The sequence below is a fragment of the Gavia stellata genome, unplaced genomic scaffold (genome assembly GCF_030936135.1).
Source record: "Gavia stellata isolate bGavSte3 unplaced genomic scaffold, bGavSte3.hap2 HAP2_SCAFFOLD_188, whole genome shotgun sequence".
Taxonomy (NCBI): Eukaryota; Metazoa; Chordata; class Aves; order Gaviiformes; family Gaviidae; genus Gavia; species Gavia stellata.
The window spans coordinates 44273-65701 of record NW_026777367.1 but is presented as its reverse complement, the minus strand read 5'-3'; the positions used below and the strand labels follow the sequence as shown (position 1 = coordinate 65701).

Genomic DNA, 21429 nt, shown 5'->3' with positions numbered 1-21429 from the left:
CCCCCCATGCTCCCCACATCCCACCCATGTCCCCCATATCCCCCACACCCCCCACATGTCCCCCCAAGCCCCCATCTCCCCATACACCACCCACATCCCCATACCCCACCCATACCCCCACATCTCCCCCATACCCCCCCATCCCCCCACATCCCCCCCACCTCCCCACATCCCCCTCTGCCCCCCACCCACCCCCCATCCCCCCATACCCACCTGTACCCCCCCCCACCCCCCACCCCCCAGCCCCGTCTACGAGCAGTACTGCTCCGACCACTTCGCCGACGGGCGTTGCGACCAAGGGTGCAACAGCGAAGAGTGCGGTTGGGACGGGTTGGATTGCGCCCAGGAGGTCCCCGAGGCGTTGGCCCGAGGGGTGCTGGTGGTCACCGTCCTGCTGCCCCCCGAGGAGCTGCGTCGGACCAGCGCCGCCTTCCTCCAGCGGCTCAGCGCTATCCTGCGCACTTCCCTGCGGTTCCGGCTCGATAACGATGGCAACTACATGATCCAACCCTATTATCGACCTCAACGGCTGCGGAGGAGGGAGGTGGCCCCGGAGGTCATCGGGTGAGGTGGAGGGTGGGGGTATGGGGGGGGGGTGGGGGATGTGGGATGGGGGTGGTGGGATGGGGTGGGGGACGTGGGATGGGGATGGTGGGATGGGGTGGGAGATGTGGGATGGGGATGGTGGGATGGGGTGGGATGGGGTGGGAGATGTTGGATGGAGATGGTGGGATGGGTGGGGTGGGGGACGTGGAATGGGATGGTGGTGGGTGGGATGGGTGGGGGACATGGGATGGGGATGGTGGGATGGGTGGGGTGGGGGACGTGGAATGGGATGGTGGTGGGTGGGATGGGTGGGGGACGTGGGATGGGGATGGTGGTGGTGGGTGGGAGATGTGGGATGGGGATGGTGGGTGGGGTGGGGGACATGGGATGGGGATGGTGGGATGGGGTGGGATGGGGTGGGGGACGTGAGGTGGGGGGACGTGGGATGGGGATGGTGGTGGTGGGTGGGAGATGTGGGATGGGGGATGGTGGGTGGGGTGGGGGACATGGGATGGGGATGGTGGGATGGGGTGGGATGGGGTGGGGGGACGTGGGATGGAGATGGTGGGATGGGTGGGGTGGGGGGACGTGGAATGGGATGGTGGTGGGTGGGATGGGTGGGGGGACGTGGGATGGGGATGGTGGTGGTGGGTGTGGGACGTGGGATGGGGTGGGGGACGTGGGATGGGGATGGTGGGATGAGGTGGGAGATGTGGGATGGGGATGGTGGTGGTGGGGTGGGAGATGTGGGATGGGGATGATGGGATGAGGTGGGTGGGGTGGGAGATGTGGGATGGGGATGGTGGGATGGGGTGGGGGAACGTGGAATGGGATGGTGGTGGGTGGGATGGGTGGGGGACGTGGGATGGGGTGGGGGACATGGGATGGGGATGGTGGTGGTGGGTGGGGGACGTGGGATGGGGATGGTGGGTGGGATGGGGGACGTGGGATGGGGATGGTGGTGGGTGGGATGGGTGGGGGGACGTGGGGATGGGGATGGTGGGATGGGGTGGGGGACATGGGATGGGGGATGGTGGTGGTGGGTGGGAGATGTGGGATGGGGATGGTGGGTGGGGGTGGGGGGACATGGGATGGGGATGGTGGGATGGGGTGGGATGGGGGTGGGGGACGTGGAATGGAGATGGTGGGATCGGTGGGGTGGGGGACGTGGAATGGGATGGTGGTGGGTGGGATGGGGTGGGGGACGTGGGATGGAGATGGTGGGATGGGTGGGGGTGGGGGGACGTGGAATGGGATGGTGGTGGGTGGGATGGGGTGGGGGACGTGGGATGGGGGATGGTGGTGGTGGGTGTGGGACGTGGGATGGGGTGGGGGACGTGGGATGGGGATGGAGGGATGAGGTGGGAGATGTGGGATGAGGATGGTGGTGGTGGGTGGGAGATGTGGGATGGGGATGATGGGATGAGGTGGGTGTGGGGTGGGGAGATGTGGGATGGGGATGGTGGGATGGGGTGGGGGACGTGGAATGGGATGGTGGTGGGTGGGATGGGTGGGGGGACATGGGATGGGGTGGGGGGACATGGGATGGGGATGGTGGTGGTGGGTGGGGGACGTGGGATGGGGATGGTGGGTGGGATGGGGGGACGTGGAATGGGATGGTGGTGGGTGGGATTGGGTGGGGGACGTGGGATGGGGATGGTGGGATGGGGTGGGGGACATGGGATGGGGATGGTGGTGGTGGGTGTGGGACGTGGGATGGGGATGGTGGTGGTGGGTGGGGGATGTGGGATGGGGGTGGTGGGATGGGGTGGGGGACGTGGGATGGGGATGGTGGGATGGGGTGGGATGGGGTGGGAGATGTTGGATGGAGATGGTGGGATGGGTGGGGTGGGGGACGTGGAATGGGATGGTGGGATGGGGGTGGGATGGGGTGGGGGACGTGGGATGGAGATGGTGGGATGGGTGGGGGTGGGGGACGTGGAATGGGATGGTGGTGGGTGGGATGGGTGGGGGGACGTGGGATGGGGATGGTGGGATGGGGTGGGGGACATGGGATGGGGATGGTGGGATGGGGTGGGTGGGGTGGGGGGACATGGGGGGGATGGGGATGGTGGTGGTGGGTGGGGTGGGAGACGTGGGATGGGGATGGTGGGTAGGGTGGGGGGACATGGGATGGTGGTGGTGGGATGGGGGTGGGATGGGGTGGGGGGACGTGGGATGGCGATGGTGGGATGAGGTGGGAGATGTGGGATGGGGATGGTGGTGGTGGGTGGGGGGACGTGGGATGGGGGTGGGGGTGGGTGGGTGGGAGATGTGGGGATGGGGGATGGTGGGATGAGGTGGGGTGGGAGATGTGGGATGGGGTGGGTGGGGTGGGGGGACGTGGGGATGGGGATGGTGGTGGTGGGTGGGGCGTCGTGGGATGGGGATGGTGGTGGCAGGTGGATGGGTCATGGGGCCATGGTTGCCTGGGTGCCATGGGGACATGCGGCCATGGGTGCTGGGTGTCTTGGGTCACGGGGACATGGGTGCCACGGGTCAGGGGATCACGGGGACATGGGTGCCATGGGTTGTGGGGACATGGGTGCTGGATGCCGTGAGCCATGTGGCCATAGGGCCATGGGGTGGTGGGTGTCCTAGGTCATGGGTGCCATGGGTCAAGGGGACATGGGTGCTGGGTACCATGAGAACTGAGGGTAATGGGGTCGTGGGTGCTGGGTGCCATAGGCCATGGGGCCATGAGGCCATGGGTGCTGGGTGTCTTGGGGTCATGGGCGACATGGAGGACATGGGTCAGGGGATCATGGGGACATGGGTGCCATGGGTCAAGGGTGCTGGGTACTGTGGGAAACGAGGGTAATGGGGTCGTGGGTGCTGGGTGTCCTTGGCTCATGGGGGACATGGGTGCCATGGGTTGAGGGCCCATGGGGACATGAGTGCCATGAGCCATGGGGCCATGAGGCCATGGGTGCTGGGTGTCCTTGGGTCATGGGGACATGGGTGCCATGGGTTGAGGGGCCCATGGGGACGAGTGCCATGAGCCATGGGGCCATGAGGCCATGGGTGCTGGGTGTCTTGGGTCATGGGGACATGGGTGCCATGGGTTGAGGGCCCATGGGGACATGAGTGCCATGAGCCATGGGGCCATGAGGCCATGGGTGCTGGGTGTCTTGGGTCATGGCGACATGGAGGACATGGGTCAGGGGATCATGGGGACATGGGTGCCATGGGTCAAGGGTGCTGGGTACTGTGGGAAACGAGGGTAATGGGGTCGTGGGTGCTGGGTGTCTTGGGTCATGGGGACATGGGTGCCATGGGTTGAGGGCCCATGGGGACATGAGTGCCATGAGCCATGGGGCCATGCGGCCATGGGTGCTGGGTGTCTTGGCTCATTGGGGGACATGGGTGCCATGGGTTGAGGGCCCATGGGGGACATGAGTGCCATGAGCCATGGGGCCATGAGGCCATGGGTGCTGGGTGTCTTGGCTCATGGGGACATGGGTGCCATGGGTTGAGGGCCCATGGGGACATGAGTGCCATGAGCCATGGGGCCATGAGGGCCATGGGTGCTGGGTGTCTTGGGTCATGGGGACATGGGTGCCATGGGTTGAGGGCCCATGGGAGAGTGCCATGAGCCATGGGGCCATGAGGCCATGGGTGCTGGGTGTCTTGGGTCACGGGGACATGGGTGCCATGGGTCAGGAGATCACGGGGACATGGGTGCCATGGCTTGCGGGGCCATGGGTGCTGGACGCCATGAGCCATGAGGTTGCTGGATATCTTGATCCACGGGACCACGAGCGCCACCGTTTCTGGGTGCCACGGAGCCGCGGGTCCCCCGTGTCCCTCTGACACCCCTCCCAACCCGATGTCCCCCGGCAGCTCGGTGGTGACACTGGAGATCGACAACCGCCTGTGCGCGCAGGCATCCGACAAGTGCTTCCCCGACACCCGCAGCGCCGCCGACTACCTGGCCGCCCTCTCCGCCCTGGAGCGTCTCCAGTTCCCCTACCCCATCAAGGCCGTGCGCGGTGAGGGACGTCCCGGTGGCCCTTGGGGACAAGGTCCCCGCGGTGGGGAGGGTGGCCTCCATGACCCCATCTGCAAGGGGTGGGGTGGCCTGGGGTGCCGATGGGGTGGTGAAGGGGGTGTGCCGGTGGGGATGGTGTCCACCCATAGGTGGCATGTCCCCAAGTTATGGAGGGGGTGACCTTCTCCCCGACGTGCCACGTGTCCCTGACGTGTGGGGTGTCCTGGTGGTGATGGTGCCCCCCATATATGGGGTGTCCCCAGCAGGCTGGGTGTCCCCAAGGTGGTAGCACCCTCCCTGATGTGCTGGGTGTCCCCAACATGTGGGTGCCCCATGGTGCCATCACCCTGATGATGTCCCCAACATGTGGGTGCCCCATGGTGGCATCACCCTGATGCTGTCCCCAACACGTGGGTGCCCCATGGTGGCATCACCCTGATGCTGTCCCCAACATGTTTGGTGCCCCGTGGTGGCATCATCCTCATGGTGTCCCCAACGTGTTGGGTGCCCCATAGTGGCATCATCCTCACGGTGTCCCCAACATGTGGGTGCCCCATGGTGGCATCACCCTGATGATGTCCTCAACATGTGGGTGCCCCCATGGTGGCATCACCCTGATGGTGTCCCCAACATGTGGGTGCCCCATCATGGCATCACCCTGATGGTGTCCCCAACATGTGGGTGCCCCATGGTGCCATCACCATGATGGTGTCCCCAACACGTGGGTGCCCCATGGTGCCATCACCCCAACATGAGGCCATGGGTGCTGGGTGTCTTGGGTCATGGCGACATGGAGGACATGGGTCAGGGGATCATGGGGACATGGGTGCCATGGGTCAAGGGTGCTGGGTACTGTGGGAAACGAGGGTAATGGGGTCGTGGGTGCTGGGTGTCTTGGGTCATGGGGACATGTGTGTCCCCAACATGTGGGTGCCCCATGGTGGCATCACCCTGATGGTGTCCCCAACATGTGGGTGCCCCATCATGGCATCATCCTCATGGTGTCCCCAACATGTGGGTGCCCCATGGTGGCATCACCCTGATGATGTCCTCAACATGTTTGGTGCCCCATAGTGGCATCTTCCTCATGATGTCCCCAACATGTGGGTGCCCCATGATGGCATCACCCTGATGATGTCCTCAACATGTGGGTGCCCCACGGTGGCATCACCCTCATGGTGTCCCCAACATGTTTGGTGCCCCATGGTGGCATCACCCTGATGATGTCGTCAACATGTGGGTGCCCCATGGTGGCATCACCCTGATGATGTCCTCAACATGTGGGTGCCCCCATGGTGGCATCACCCTGATGGTGTCCCCAACATGTGGGTGCCCCATAGTGGCATCTTCCTCATGATGTCCCCAACATGTGGGTGCCCCATGATGGCATCACCCTGATGATGTCCTCAACATGTGGGTGCCCCACGGTGGCATCACCCTCATGGTGTCCCCAACATGTTTGGTGCCCCATGGTGGCATCACCCTGATGATGTCCTCAACATGTGGGTGCCCCATGGTGGCATCACCCTGATGATGTCCTCAACATGTGGGTGCCCCCATGGTGGCATCACCCTGATGATGTCCTCAACATGTTTGGTGCCCCATAGTGGCATCTTCCTCATGATGTCCCCAACATGTGGGTGCCCCATGATGGCATCACCCTGATGATGTCCTCAACATGTGGGTGCCCCACGGTGGCATCACCCTCATGGTGTCCCCAACATGTTTGGTGCCCCATGGTGGCATCACCCTGATGATGTCGTCAACATGTGGGTGCCCCATGGTGGCATCACCCTGATGATGTCCTCAACATGTGGGTGCCCCCATGGTGGCATCACCCTGATGGTGTCCCCAACATGTGGGTGCCCCATAGTGGCATCTTCCTCATGATGTCCCCAACATGTGGGTGCCCCATGATGGCATCACCCTGATGATGTCCTCAACATGTGGGTGCCCCACGGTGGCATCACCCTCATGGTGTCCCCAACATGTTTGGTGCCCCATGGTGGCATCACCCTGATGATGTCCTCAACATGTGGGTGCCCCATGGTGGCATCACCCTGATGATGTCCTCAACATGTGGGTGCCCCCATGGTGGCATCACCCTGATGATGTCCTCAACATGTTTGGTGCCCCATAGTGGCATCTTCCTCATGATGTCCCCAACATGTGGGTGCCCCATGATGGCATCACCCTGATGATGTCCTCAACATGTGGGTGCCCCACGGTGGCATCACCCTCATGGTGTCCCCAACATGTTTGGTGCCCCATGGTGGCATCACCCTGATGATGTCCTCAACATGTGGGTGCCCCATGGTGGCATCACCCTGATGATGTCCTCAACATGTGGGTGCCCCCATGGTGGCATCACCCTGATGGTGTCCCCAACATGTGGGTGCCCCATAGTGGCATCTTCCTCATGATGTCCCCAACATGTGGGTGCCCCATGGTGGCATCACCCTGATGATGTCCTCAACATGTGGGTGCCCCATGGTGGCATCACCCTGATGGTGTCCCCAACATGTGGGTGCCCCATGGTGCCATCACCATGATGCTGTCCCCAACACGTGGGTGCCCCATGGTGCCATCACCCCAACATCGTCCCCTCCCCACCCGCAGGTGACAAGCTGCCCGAGGCGCCGGACCCGGTGCGGCTGCTGCCGCTGGTGGTGGTGGGGGGCGTCATCCTGCTGGCCATCGCGGTGCTGGGGGTGCTGGTGGCCCGGCGCAGGCGGGAGCAGAGCACCCTTTGGTTCCCCGAGGGCTTCAGCCTGGCCAAGGACAGCAACAGGGACCGGCGGGAGCCCGTGGGGCAGGACGCCCTGGGCATGAAGTGAGGGGTGGGGGGGCGCTGGGGGGGGCGCTGGAGGAACTGGGGGGGCACTGAGGCTGGGGGGACTGGGGGAACTGGGGGGTGCTGGGGGACGTGGACTATGGGGGTGCCAGTGCGAGTGGGGGGGCACTGGAGGGGGAGACTGGGGGAACTGGGGGGTGCTGGGGGACGTGGACTATGGGGGTGCGAGTGGGGGGCACTGGGGGGGTGCTGGGGGGGGGCTGGAGGAACTGGGGGGACACTGAGGCTGGGGGCACTGGGGGAACTGGGGGGTGCTGGGGGATGTAGACTATGGGGGTTCCAGTGCAAGTGGGGGGGCACTGAGGCTGGGGGGACTGGGGGAACTGGGGGGGTACTGGGGGATGTAGACTATGGGGGTGGCAGTGCGAGTGGGGGGGCACTGGGGGGGACTGGAGTGGGGGTCCCAGTGCAAGTGGGGGGGCACTGGAGGGGGGGACTGGGGGAACTGGGAGGTGCTGGGGGACGTGGACTATGGGGGTGGCAGTGTGAGTAGGGGGGCACTGGGGGGGGTGCTGGGGGGGGGCTGGAGGAACTGGGGGGGCACTGAGGCTGGGGGGACTGGGGGAACTGGGGGGTACTGGGGGACGTGGACTATGGGGGTGGCAGTGTGAGTGGGGGGGCACTGGGGGGGACTGGGGGAACTGGGGGGTACTGGGGGATGTAGACTATGGGGGTGCCAGTGTGAGTGGGGGGGCACTGGGGGGGTGCTGGGGGGTGGCTGGAGGAACTGGGGGGACACTGAGGCTGGGGGGACTGGGGGAACTGGGGGGTACTGGGGGACATGGACTATGGGGGTGCCAGTGTGAGTGGGGGGGGCACTGGGGGGGGTGCTGGGGGGGGGACTGGAGGAACTGGGGGGACACTGAGGCTGGGGGGACTGGGGGAACTGGGGGGTACTGGGGGACGTGGACTATGGGGGTTCCAGTGCAAGTGGGGGGGCACTGAGGCTGGGGGGACTGGGGGAACTGGGGGGGTACTGGGGGATGTAGACTATGGGGGTGGCAGTGCGAGTGGGGGGGCACTGGGGGGGACTGGAGTGGGGGTCCCAGTGCAAGTGGGGGGGCACTGGAGGGGGGGACTGGGGGAACTGGGAGGTGCTGGGGGACGTGGACTATGGGGGTGCGAGTGGGGGGGCACTGGAGGGGGACACTGGTGGAACTGGGGGGTACTGGGGGATGTAGACTATGGGGGTGGCAGTGCAAGTGGAGGGACACTGGAGGGGGGGACTGGGGGGTACTAGGGGGTACTGGGGGTACTGGGGGTCATGGACTATGGGGGTGGCAGTGCGAGTGGGGGGGGCACTGGGGGGGACTGGAGTGGGTGTCCCAGTTCAACTGGGGGGGTGTCACTGGGTCTCACTCCCCCCCAGAGCTCCCCCAGCCCCCTGGGATGGTCCCAGCTCGTTCCAGGGGGGTCCCAGCAATCCCTGAGCTTTGGGGGTGCCCTGTCCATCCCCCCCCCCCCATAAATAGGGTGGGGGGCACCCACCTCATGCCCGTGCCACCCCCCCCCCCCCCAGGACCATGGGGAAGGGGGAGACCCTCATGGGTGAACCCTCGGAGGAGTGGCTGGACGGCGACTGCCCCGAGGCCAAGAGGCTCAAGGTACCCCCAGGGGCACTTGGGGGGCACTTGGGGGGCAGAGGGGGCCTGGGCACCCTTGGGATGTGGGGTCCCGGCACCCCCATATCCAGGCAGAGGTGTGGGTATAAGGGGGTCCTGGCACCCCTGCGCACCCTCATGGGTGGCACACCCACCCCACCCCGTGCTCTGGGACTCTTTGGGGGGGGGTCCCTGCACCCCCATGTGCTGCCACCCTCATGGGTGGGGGTCCCAGCACCCCCAGGGCCAGGCATCACCATGGGTGGGGGTCCAGCACCATCATGGGTGGGGGTCCCAGCACCCCCAGGGCCAGGCACCATCATGGGTGGGGGTCCAGCACCACCATGGGTGGGGGTTGAGTCCCACCATGGGCAGGGTGTCCTCAGCACCCTCATGGGTGGGGGGTGCCAGCACCCCCAGAGCCAGGCACCATCATGGGTGGGGGTCCAGCACCACAATGGGTGAAGGTCGAGCCCCATCATGGGCAGGGGGTCCTCAGCACCCTCATGGGTGGGGGTCCCAGCACCCCCAGAGCCAGGCACCATCATGGGTGGGGGTCCAGCACCACAATGGGTGAAGGTCGAGCCCCATCATGGGCAGGGGGTCCTCAGCACCCTCATGGGTGGGGGTCCCAGCACCCCCAGGGCCAGGCACCATCATGGGTGGGGGTCCCACACCATCATGGGTGGGGGTCCAGCACCATCATGGGCAGGGTGTCCTCAGCACCCTCATGGGTGGGGGTCCCAGCACCCCCAGGGCCAGGCACCACCATGGGTGGGGGTCCCACACCATCATGAGTGGAGGTCGAGCCCCATCATGGGCAGGGGGTCCCCAGTACCACCATGGGTGGGGGTCCCAGCACGCCGAGGGCCAGGCACCATCATGGGTGGGGGTCCCAGCACCATCATGGGTGGGGGTCCCAGCACCCACGTGCCCGGGCAGGTGGAGGAGGCGGGCGCAGAGCCCCAGGACCCCGTGGACTGCCGGCAGTGGACCCAGCACCACCTGGTCGCCGCCGACATCCGCATGCCACCCGCCATGGCCCTGACGCCGCCCCAGGGCGAGTTCGACTCCGACTGCATGGACGTCAACGTCCGTGGGCCAGGTGGGGGGACAGGGGGCACCCAGGGTCTCCAGGGGCTCAGGGGCATTGTGTGGGGTGGGGACCATGGGTGTGGGGCACCATGGGGCCAGGTAGGATAGGCATGGGTGCCACCATGGGGCCAGGGAAGATGGATGTGCCATTGGGGACCGCCATGGGAATGGGGGGCCACCATGGGGCCAGGTGGGATGGACGTGGGGCACGGGGGACCACCACGGGCATGGGGAGCACCATGGGGCCAGGTAGGATGGACGTGGGGCATGGGGGACCACCATGGGGCCAGGTAAGAAGGACATGGGGCGTGGGAGGCCACCATGGGGCTGGGTAGGATGGACGTGGGGCACAGGAGACCACTATGGTCATGGGGGCCACCATGGGGCCAGGTAGGATGGACGGGGCCCATGGGGAACCACCACGGGCATGGGGGCCACCATGGGGCCAGGTCAGATGGACGTGGGGCACGGGGGACCACCATGGGCATGGGGGCCACTGTGGGACCAAGTAGGATGGACGTGGGGCACTGGAGACCACCACGGGCATGGGGGCCACCATGGGGCCAGGTAGGATAGATGTGGGGCATGGGAGGCCACCATGGGGCGAGGTAGGGTGGATGTGGGGCACGGGGGACCACCATGGGGCCAGGTAGGATGGACGTGGGGCATGGGGGACCACCATGGGCATGGGGGCCACTGTGGGGCCAGGTAGGATGGACATGGGGCACTGGGGACCACCACGGGCATGGGGGCCACCATGGGGCCAGGTAGGATGGATGTGGGGCATGGGGGAACACCACGGGCATGGGGAGCACCATGGGGCCAGGTAGGATGGATGTGAGGCATGGGAGGCCACCATGGGGCCAGGTAGGATGGACGTGGGGCACGGGGGACCACCATGGGCATGGGGGCCACTGTGGGGCCAGGTAGGATGGACATGGGGCACTGGGGACCACCATGGGCATGGGGGCCACCATGGGGCCATGTAGGATGGATATGGGGCATGGGAGGCCACCATGGGGCCAGGTAGGAAGGACGTGGGGCACGGGGGACCACCATAGGCATGGGGTCCACCATGGGGCCACGTAAGATGGACGTGGGGCACGGGGGCCACCATGGGCGTGTGGGCCACCATGGGGCCAGGTAGGATGGATGTGGGGCACGGGGGAACACCACGGGCATGGGGGTCACCATGGGGACAAGTAGGATGGACGTGGGGCATGGGGGACCACCATGGGGCCAGGTAGGATGGACGTGGGGCATGGGAGGCCACCATGGGGCCGGGTAGGATGGACGTGGGGCATGGGGGACCACCATGGGGCCAGGTAGGATGGACGTGGGGCATGGGAGGCCACCATGGGGCCAGGTAGGAAGGACATGGGGCGTGGGAGGCCACCATGGGGCCGGGTAGGATGGACGTGGGGCACAGCAGACCACCATGGTCTTGGGGGCCACCATGGGGCCAGGTAGGATGGATGTGGCCCATGGGGAACCACCACGGGCATGGGGAGCACCATGGGGCCAAGTAGGATGGATGTGGGGCATGGGGGACCACCATGGGCATGGGGTCACCGTGGGGCCATGTAAGATGGACGTGGGGCACAGGGGCCACCATGGGGCCAGGTAGGATGGACGTGGGGCACGGGGGAACACCACGGGCATGGGGGTCACCATGGGGCCAGGTAGGATGGATATGGGGCATGGGAGGCCACCATGGGTCCGGGTAGGATGGACGTGGGGTACAGGGGACCACCATAGGCATGGGGGCCACCATGGGGCCACGTAAGATGGACGTGGGGCACGGGGGCCACCATGGGCGTGTGGGCCACCATGGGGCCAGGTAGGATGGATGTGGGGCATGGGAGGCCACCATGGGGCCAGGTAGGATGGACGTGGGGCACGGGGGAACACCACGGGCATGGGGAGCACCATGGGGCCAGGTAGGTTGGACGTGGGGCATGGGGGACCACCATGGGGCCAGGTAGGAAGGACGTGGGGCATGGGGGACCACCATGGGGCCAGGTGGGATGGACATGGGGCACGGGGGCCCACCATGGGCATGGGGGCCACCATGGGGCCAGGTAGGATGGACGTGGGGCACGGGGGCCACCATGGAGCCAGGTAGGATGGACATGGGGCATGGAGGCCACTGGGGCCATGGGGGGCACCATGGGGCTGGTCGAACTGATGTAGGGTCCAGAGGCCACCACGGTCATGGTGGGGGTCCTCAGGGCCCCATCCCAGGTGGGTGACACGGGCCAGGACACCTCCCGGCACCCGCTAAGACCTCCGCACCCACAGATGGCTTCACACCACTGATGCTGGCCTCCTTCTGCGGGGGCAGCCTGGAGGCCGAGGTGGCCGAGGATGAGGAGGGTGACGACGCCTCAGCTGGCATCATCGGTGACCTCATCTGCCAGGGTGCCAGCCTGGGCGCCCAGACGGACCGCACGGGCGAGACCGCCCTGCACCTCGCCGCCCGCTACGCCCGCGCCGACGCCGCCAAGCGCCTGCTGGACGCCGGCGCCGACACCAACGCCCAGGACAACACGGGGCGCACGCCGCTGCACGCCGCCGTCACCGCCGATGCCCAGGGCGTCTTCCAGGTGAGGGCAGCTGGCGTGGCCGGAGGGTGCGCGGCATGGGCACCCAGCGTGGACATGGGGTAGAGGGTGCTGCCATGGGGCAGCCGGCATGGTCATGGGGCACCCAGCATGGCCAGGGGGCACCCAACATGATGATGAGATTGAGGGTGCTGCCATGGGGCACCCGGCATGGCCATGGGGCACCCAACATTATCATGGGATAGATGGTACTGCCATAGGGCACCCGGCATGGCCATGGGGCACCCAACATTATTGTGGGATAGAGGGTGCTGCCATGGGGCACCTGGCGTGGCCGGGGGGGTGCGCAGCATGGGCATGGGCACCCAGCTTGATCATAGGGTAGAGGGTGCTGCCGTGGGGCACCCGGCATGGTCATGGGGCACCCGGCATGGCCAGGGGGCACCCAGCATGATGATGAGATTGAGGGTGCTGCCATGGGGCACCCGGCATGGCCATGGGGCACCCAACATTATCATGGGATAGATGGTACTGCCATAGGGCACCCGGCATGGCCATGGGGCACCCAACATTATCGTGGGATAGAGGGTGCTGCCATGGGGCACCTGGCGTGGCCGGGGGGGTGCACAGCACGGGCATGGGCACCCAGCTTGATCATAGGGTAGAGGGTGCTGCCATGGGGCACCCGGCATGGTCATGGGGCACCTGCCGTGGCCAGGGGGCACCCAACATCATCGTGAGGTAGAGGGTGCTGCCATGGGACACCCAACATGATCATGGGGTAGAGGGTGCTGCCATGGGGCAGCCGGCATGGTCATGGGGCACCCGGCATGGCCGGGGGGCACCCAACATGATGATGAGATTGAGGGTGCTGCCATGGGGCACCCGGCATGGCCATGGGGCACCCAACATTATCATGGGATAGATGGTACTGCCATAGGGCACCCGGCATGGCCATGGGGCACCCAACATTATTGTGGGATAGAGGGTGCTGCCATGGGGCACCTGGCGTGGCCGGGGGGGTGCACAGCATGGGCATGGGCACCCAGCTTGATCATAGGGTAGAGGGTGCTGCCATGGGGCACCCGGCATGGTCATGGGGCACCTGCCGTGGCCAGGGGGCACCCAACATCATCATGAGGTAGAGGGTGCTGCCATGGGGCACCCAACATGATCATGGGGTAGAGGGTGCTGCCATGGGGCACCCGGCATGGTCATGGGGCACCCGGCATGGCCAGGGGGCACCCAACATCATCATGAGGTAGAGGGTGCTGCTATGGGACACCCAACATGATCATGGGATAGAGGGTGCTGCCATGGGGCACCCGGCATGGTCATGGGGCACCCGGCATGGCCAGGGGGCACCCAACATCATCATGAGGTAGAGGGTGCTGCCATGGGGCACCCAACATGATCATGGGATAGAGGGTGCTGCCATGGGGCACCCGGCATGGTCATGGGGCACCCGGCATGGCCAGGGGGCACCCAACATCATCATGAGGTAGAGGGTGCTGCCATGGGGCACCCAACATGATCATGGGATAGAGGGTGCTGCCATGGGGCACCCGGCATGGTCATGGGGCACCTGCCGTGGCCAGGGGGCACCCAACATCATCATGAGGTAGAGGGTGCTGCCATGGGGCACCCAGCGTGGTCATGGGGTAGAGGGTGCTGCCATGGGGCACCCGGCATGGTCATGGGGCACCCGGCATGGCCAGGGGGCACCCAACATCATCATGAGGTAGAGGGTGCTGCCATGGGGCACCCAACATGATCATGGGGTAGAGGGTGCTGCCATGGGGCACCCAGCATGGTCATGGGGCACCCGGCATGGCCGGGGGGCACCCAACATCATCATGGGATAGAGGGTGCTGCCATGGGGCACCCGGCATGGTCATGGGGCACCTGGCATGGCCGGGGGGGTGCGCGGCATGGGCATGGGCATGGGCACCCGGAGTGGTCATGGGGTAGAGGGTGCTGCCATGGGGCACCCAGCACAGTCATGGGGCACCCGGCATGGCCGGGGGGCACCCAGCATGATGATGAGATTGAGGGTGCTGCCATGGGGCACCTGGCATGGCCGGGGGGAGTGCGCAGCATGGGCATGGGCACCCAGCGTGGACATGGGGTAGAGGGTGCTGCCATGGGGCACCCAGCATAATCATGGCGTAGAGGGTGCTGCCATGGGACACGGGGTGCTGCTGTGGGGCACCCAACATGGCCATGAGGCACAAGGTGATGTCATGGAGCATCTTCCATGGCCATAGGGCACCCAACATGGCCATGGGGCACCCGGTGATGTCATGGAGCATCTTCCATGGCCAAGGGGCACCCAACATGGCCATGGGGCACCCAACATGGCCATGGTGCACCCGGTGATGTCATGGAGCATCTTCTATGGCCAAGGGGCACCCAACATGGCCATGGGGCACCCGGTGATGTCATGGAGCATCTTCCATGGCCATGGGGCACAAGGTGATGTCATGGAGCATCTTCCATGGCCAAGAGGTACCCAACATGGCCATGGGGCACTCGGTGATGTCATGGAGCATCTTCTATGGCCAAGGGGCACCCAACATGGCCATGAGTCACCCAACATGGCCATGAGGCACCCGGTGATGTCATGGAGCATCTTCATGGCCAAGGGGCACCCAACATGGCCATGAGTCACCCAACATGGCCATGAGGCACCCGGTGATGTCATGGAGCATCTTCTATGGCCAAGGGGCACCCAACATGGCCATGAGTCACCCAACATGGCCATGGGGCACCCGGTGATGTCACGGAGCATCTTCCATGGCCATGGGGCACCCAGTGATGTCATGGAGCATCTTCCATGGCCAAGGGACACCCAACATGGCCATGAGTCACCCAACATGGCCATGGTGCACTCAGTGATGTCATGGAGCATCTTCCATGGCCAAGGGACACCCAACATGGCCATGAGTCACCCAACATGGCCATGGGGCACCCGGTGATGTCATGGAGCATCTTCCATGGCCAAGGGGCACCCAACATGGCCATGAGTCACACAACATGGCCATGGGGCACTCGGTGATGTCATGGAGCATCTTCCATGGCCAAGGGACACCCAACATGGCCATGAGTCACCCAACATGGCCATGGTGCACTCAGTGATGTCATGGAGCATCTTCCATGGCCAAGGGACACCCAACATGGCCATGAGTCACCCAACATGGCCATGGGGCACCCGGTGATGTCATGGAGCATCTTCCATGGCCAAGGGGCACCCAACATGGCCATGAGTCACACAACATGGCCATGGGGCACTCGGTGATGTCATGGAGCATCTTCCATGGCCAAGGGGCACCCAACATGGCCATGAGTCACCCAACATGGCCATGGTGCACTCAGTGATGTCATGGAGCATCTTCCATGGCCAAGGGACACCCAACATGGCCATGAGTCACCCAACATGGCCATGGGGCACCCGGTGATGTCATGGAGCATCTTCCATGGCCAAGGGGCACCCAACATGGCCATGAGTCACACAACATGGCCATGGGGCACTCGGTGATGTCATGGAGCATCTTCCATGGCCAAGGGGCACCCAACATGGCCATGAGTCACCCAACATGGCCATGGGGCACCCGGTGATGTCATGGAGCATCTTCCATGGCCACGAGGCACAGGGTACTGCCACGGGACACCCTCCACGCCCATGGGACACCCGGTATGGCCATGGGGAGGGGGGTGGGCGGCACCCTTGCCCCCCCACCCCACTGTCCGCCCCGCCCCCCCCCCCCCCCAGATCCTGATCCGTAACCGCTCCACGGACCTGGACGCCCGCATGGGTGACGGCTCCACCGCCCTCATCCTGGCGGCCCGGCTGGCGGTGGAGGGGATGGTGGAGGAGCTGATCGCCTGCCACGCCGACGTCAACGCCGTCGATGAGACCGGTGAGGGGGGGGGGGACACCCCCAAAGGGACCCATTGGGTGGGGGGGTGGGGGGTACCTGAGGTCCTGGGGAGGGTCCTCTGGGGGGGGGCTGAGGTTGAGGAATCGCCCCACCTCTACAAGGTGGGGGGTGTTGGGGGGGGGTCTGGGGGGGGTGGGAATGGGGTGATCCTCCCCCAAGAGCGGGTGTTGGGTGAAGGGTCCTGGGGGGGTCCCTTGGAGGGGCTGAGGATGGGGAGACCCCCCCCCCAGATTAGTGGGTGCTGGGAGGGAGTCTTGGGGGTGGGAACGGGGTGACCCCCCCCCAATTTAGTGGGTGCTGGGGGGGAAGTAGGAATGGGGTGACCCCCCCCAACAGTGGGTGTTGGGTGAAGGGTCCTGGGGGGTCCCTTGGAGGGGCTGAGGATGGGGAGACCCCCCCCCACCCAGGTTAGTGGGTGCTGGGGGGGCCCTGCTGGGTGGGGGGGGTCCGTGGGGGGGTCTCACCCCCCCGTGCCCCCCCCAGGGAAGTCGGCCCTGCACTGGGCCGCCGCCGTCAACAACATGGAGGCGACTCTGGCGCTGCTGAAGAACGGGGCCAACAAGGACATGCAGGACAGCAAGGTGGGTGGGGACCCCCCCACTGGGACCCCCCACTGGGACCCCCCACTGGGACCCCCCCACTGGGGCCCCCCGGCACCCTGACCCCCCCGACACCCCCCCACTGGGACACCCTGACCCCCCAACACTGCCCCCACTGGGACCCCCCCACTGGGACCCCCCCACTGGGACCCCCCAGCACCCTGACCCCCCCAACACCCCCCCACTGGGACCCCCTGACACCCTGACCCCCCAAAAACCCCCCAACTGGGACCCCCTGACACCCTGACCCCCTGACACCCCCCCACTGGGACCCCCCCGGCACCCTGACCCCCCGGACAGGGATCTTCTGCCCCATTGCCCCATTGACCCCAGATGACCTCCATTGACCTGTTGACCCCGGATGACACCCCATTGACCCCAGAAGACCCCCTTTGCCCCCAGAGACCCCCATTGACCCCATTGCCCCCAGATGACCCCCATGGACCCCAGATGACCCCCATTGACCTCAGGAGACCCCCATTGACCCCAGATGCCACTCCATTGACCCCAGGAGAACCCCCTTGACCCATTGACCCCAGATGCCACCCCATTGCCCCCAGATGACCCCCATTGACCCCAGGAGACCCCCATTGACCCCATCGCCCCGAGATGACACCCCATTGACCCCAGATGACCCCCATTGCCCCCAGATGACCCCCATTGACCCCAGATGCCACCCCATTGACCCCAGAAGACACCCCATTGACCCCATCACCCCTAGATGACACCCCATCACCACCAGATGACACCCCATTGACCCCAGGAGACCCCCATTGACCCCATCACCCCCCAGATGACACCCCATTGACCCCAGGAGACCCCCGTTGACCCCATTGACCCAACATGACACCCCATTGACCCCATCGCTCCAAGAGGACACCCCATTGACCCAGGAGACCCCCATTGACCCCCGAAGACCCCCATTGACCCCATCGCCCCAAGATGACACCCCATTGACCCCAGGAGACCCCCATTGACCCCAGAAGACCCCCCTTGACCCCATCGCCCCAAGATGACACCCCATTGACCCCAGGAGACCCCCTTGACCCCATCGCCCCAAGATGACACCCCATTGACCCCAGGAGACCCCCCTTGACCCCATCGCCCCAAGATGACACCCCATTGACCCCAGGAGACCCCCATTGACCCCAGAAGACACTCCATTGACCCCATCGCCCCCAGATGACACCTCATTGACCCCATTGCCCCAAGATGACACCCCATTGACCCCAGGAGACCCCCCTTGACCCCATCGTCCCCAGATGACACCCCATTGACCCCAGGAGACCCCCATTGCCCCCAGATGACACCCCATTGACCTCAGGAGACCCCCATTGCCCCCAGATGCCACCCCATTGACCCCAGACGACCCCCCAGACGTCACCCCACTGCCCCCAGGAGACGCCCCCCTCCTCCCCCACCCCCACCCCCACCCCTTGCCCCCCCCAACCCTTCTCCCTCCCCCCTCCCCCCCAGGAGGAGACCCCCCTCTTTCTGGCCGCCCGCGAAGGCAGCTACGAAGCCGCCAAAATCCTCCTGGATCATTTCGCCAACCGGGAAATCACGGATCACCTGGATCGGCTCCCGCGGGACGTCGGCCGCGAACGGATGCACCACGATATCGTCCGTCTCTTGGACGAGTATAACACGGGGCGCAGCCCCCCGGGATCGCTGCCCCCCAATTCCGCTTTTCCCCCTCTCTTGGGTCCCCCCACTTCTTTTTTAACCGGGCTTAAACCTCCCGGCGGCGGGAAAAAGAACCGGCGCTTGGGGGGTAAAACGGGGGGGCCCAAAGGGCGGGGTAAAAAATTGGGGGGCGAGGGTCCCCCGGGGTTGGAGAGCTCAGTGACGTTGTCACCCGTCGACTCCCTGGACTCCCCGTACGTCCCCAACCCCGCGTCACCCGGGCTCTTCCCCCCCCGGGGTTGGACACCCCCTTTACCGTCACCTTGGGGCCACCCATGGGTGTCGGGCGATTATCGGGGGGTCCCCCCCCCCGTTTAGGGTTGGGTTTGGGGACGGTGACGGTCCCCTTTGAGTGGAGGAATCGGGTCCCCCCGGGAACCCCCTGTAATGCGCCTTTAGGGGGGGTGCACCCCGTTTTACACCCCCCCGCTCAAGCTTTCCCCCCCACCTTGCTCCTGCCCCACGGCGCCGTGGGGTGCCCCCCGCCCGCCGCCGAACCCCTTCCCCGCGGCCCCCAACCCCTCTCCCCTGAAGAAGGGGGGGCCCCCCGCTCCGCCGCCCCCCGTTTTTTCAAGGCGGGGGAGGAGTACCCCCCGGCGGCGGGGGGGGCGGGGGGGTTCGGAGGTGGGGGGGCGGAGGGGAGATATTTGGGGGTCCCCAGTGAGCACCCCTATTTGACACCCTCCCCCGAGTCCCCCGAGCAGTGGGCGAGTCCCTCCCCCCGCTCCCTCTCCGACTGGTCCGAGGCCACCCCCAGTCCGGCCGTGCTGGGGCCCCCCCAAACTCAGCTGCCCCCCCCCCCGCCCGAGCAGACCCCCAAAATGCAGGTCTTTGCCTGAGCGGTGACACAGACCCCCCCCCCGACCCCCTTGTGTGCCCCCCCCAGGGACACCCCCAAAGTGGGGAAACCCCCCCGGACACCCCCCAGGATAGGGACACCCAAGGGACACCCCCAAACTGGGGACACCCCCGGGACACCCCCCAGTATAGGGACACCCCCAAACTGGGGACACCCCCGGGACACCCCCCAGTATAGGGACACCCCCAAATTGGGGACACCCCCAAAGTGGGGACACCCCCCAGGATAGGCACCCCCAAGGGACACCCCCAAACTGGGGACACCCCCGGGACACCCCCCAGTGTAGGGACCCCCAAGGGACACCCCCAAATTGGGGACACCCCCAAAGTGGGGACACCCCCCAGGATAGGGACACCCAAGGGACACCCCCAAATTGGGGACACCCCCCAGTATAGGGATCCCCAAGGGACACCCCCAAATTGGGGACACCCCTAAAGTGGGGACACCCCCCAGGATAGGGACACCCAAGGGACACCCCCAAATTGGGGACACCCCTAAAGTGGGGACACCCCCCAGGATAGGGACACCCAAGGGACACCCCCAAATTGGGGACACCCCCAAAGTGGGGACACCCCCCAGGATAGGGACACCCAAGGGACACCCCCAAATTGGGGACACCCCCCAGTATAGGGATCCCCAAGGGACACCCCCAAATTGGGGACACCCCCAAAGTGGGGACACCCCCCAGGATAGGGACACCCAAGGGACACCCCCAAATTGGGGACACCTCCCAGGATAGGGACCCCCAAGGGAGACCCCCAAATTGGGGACACCCCCAAAGTGGGGACACCCCCCAGGATAGGGACCTCCAAGGGACACCCCCAAATTGGGGACACCCCCAAACTGGGGACACCCACCAACCTGGGGACACCCCAGGGACACCCCCCAGTATGGGGACACCCAAAGGACACCCCCAAATTGGGGACATCCCCCAGTATGGGGACACCCCCAAAGTGGGGACACCCCCAGGACCCCTCCCCCCACTATAGGGACCCCCAAGGGAGACCCCCAAATTGGGGACACCCCCCCACAGGGGGACACCCCCAAACTGGGGACACCCCCGGGACACCCCCCAGTATAGGGACACCCCCAAATTGGGGACACCCCCGGGACATCCCCCAGTATGGGGACACCCCCAAAGTGGGGACACCCCCTGTGTGGGGACACCCAGGGGACACCCCCAAATTGGGGACACCCCCCCGCACAGGGGGACACCCCCAAACTGGGGACACCCCCAGGACACCCCCCCAGTATAGGGACACTCGAGGGAGACCCCCAAATTGGGGACACCCCAGGGACACCCCCCTACAGAGGGACACCCCCAAAGTGGGGACCCCCCCCCCCAGTATAGGGACACCCCCAAATTGGGGACACCTGAGGGACACCCCCCAGTACGGGGACACCCCAAGGGACACCCCCAAATTGGGGACACCCCAGGGACCCCCCCAGTATGGGGACACCCCCAGACTGAGCACCCCAAAGAGACACCCACCATGGGGTACCCCCAGGGACACCCCCAAAACTGGGGACCCCCCCCCAGTTTGGGGACCCCCCCAGTCCAAGCACTCCACTGCCACCCCCCTCGGGGGGGGGGGGGACACCCCAAGGGACACCCCCAAACCGGGGACCCCCCCAACCCCCATTCCCCCCCCCCAGCACCCAAGTGCCCCCCCCCAGTTTAGGGGGGCCCCCA

General features: G+C 65.8%; 1 protein-coding gene across 1 annotated transcript in view; it reads left to right on the top strand.

The window, feature by feature from the left end:
* Positions 1 to 19344, top strand: part of LOC132321919 (neurogenic locus notch homolog protein 3-like) — a gene marked incomplete at its 5' end in the record, with an annotated part of 62647 nt that extends 43303 nt beyond the window's left edge. The window contains 9 exon segments of the mRNA XM_059835291.1: positions 244 to 564; positions 4390 to 4538; positions 7157 to 7370; positions 8911 to 8995; positions 9935 to 10097; positions 12389 to 12693; positions 16424 to 16571; positions 17076 to 17173; positions 18668 to 19344. Of these exon segments, the coding sequence (XP_059691274.1) occupies positions 244 to 564; positions 4390 to 4538; positions 7157 to 7370; positions 8911 to 8995; positions 9935 to 10097; positions 12389 to 12693; positions 16424 to 16571; positions 17076 to 17173; positions 18668 to 19195 (2011 nt within the window).
* Between the last annotated feature and the right edge of the window lie 2085 nt (positions 19345 to 21429).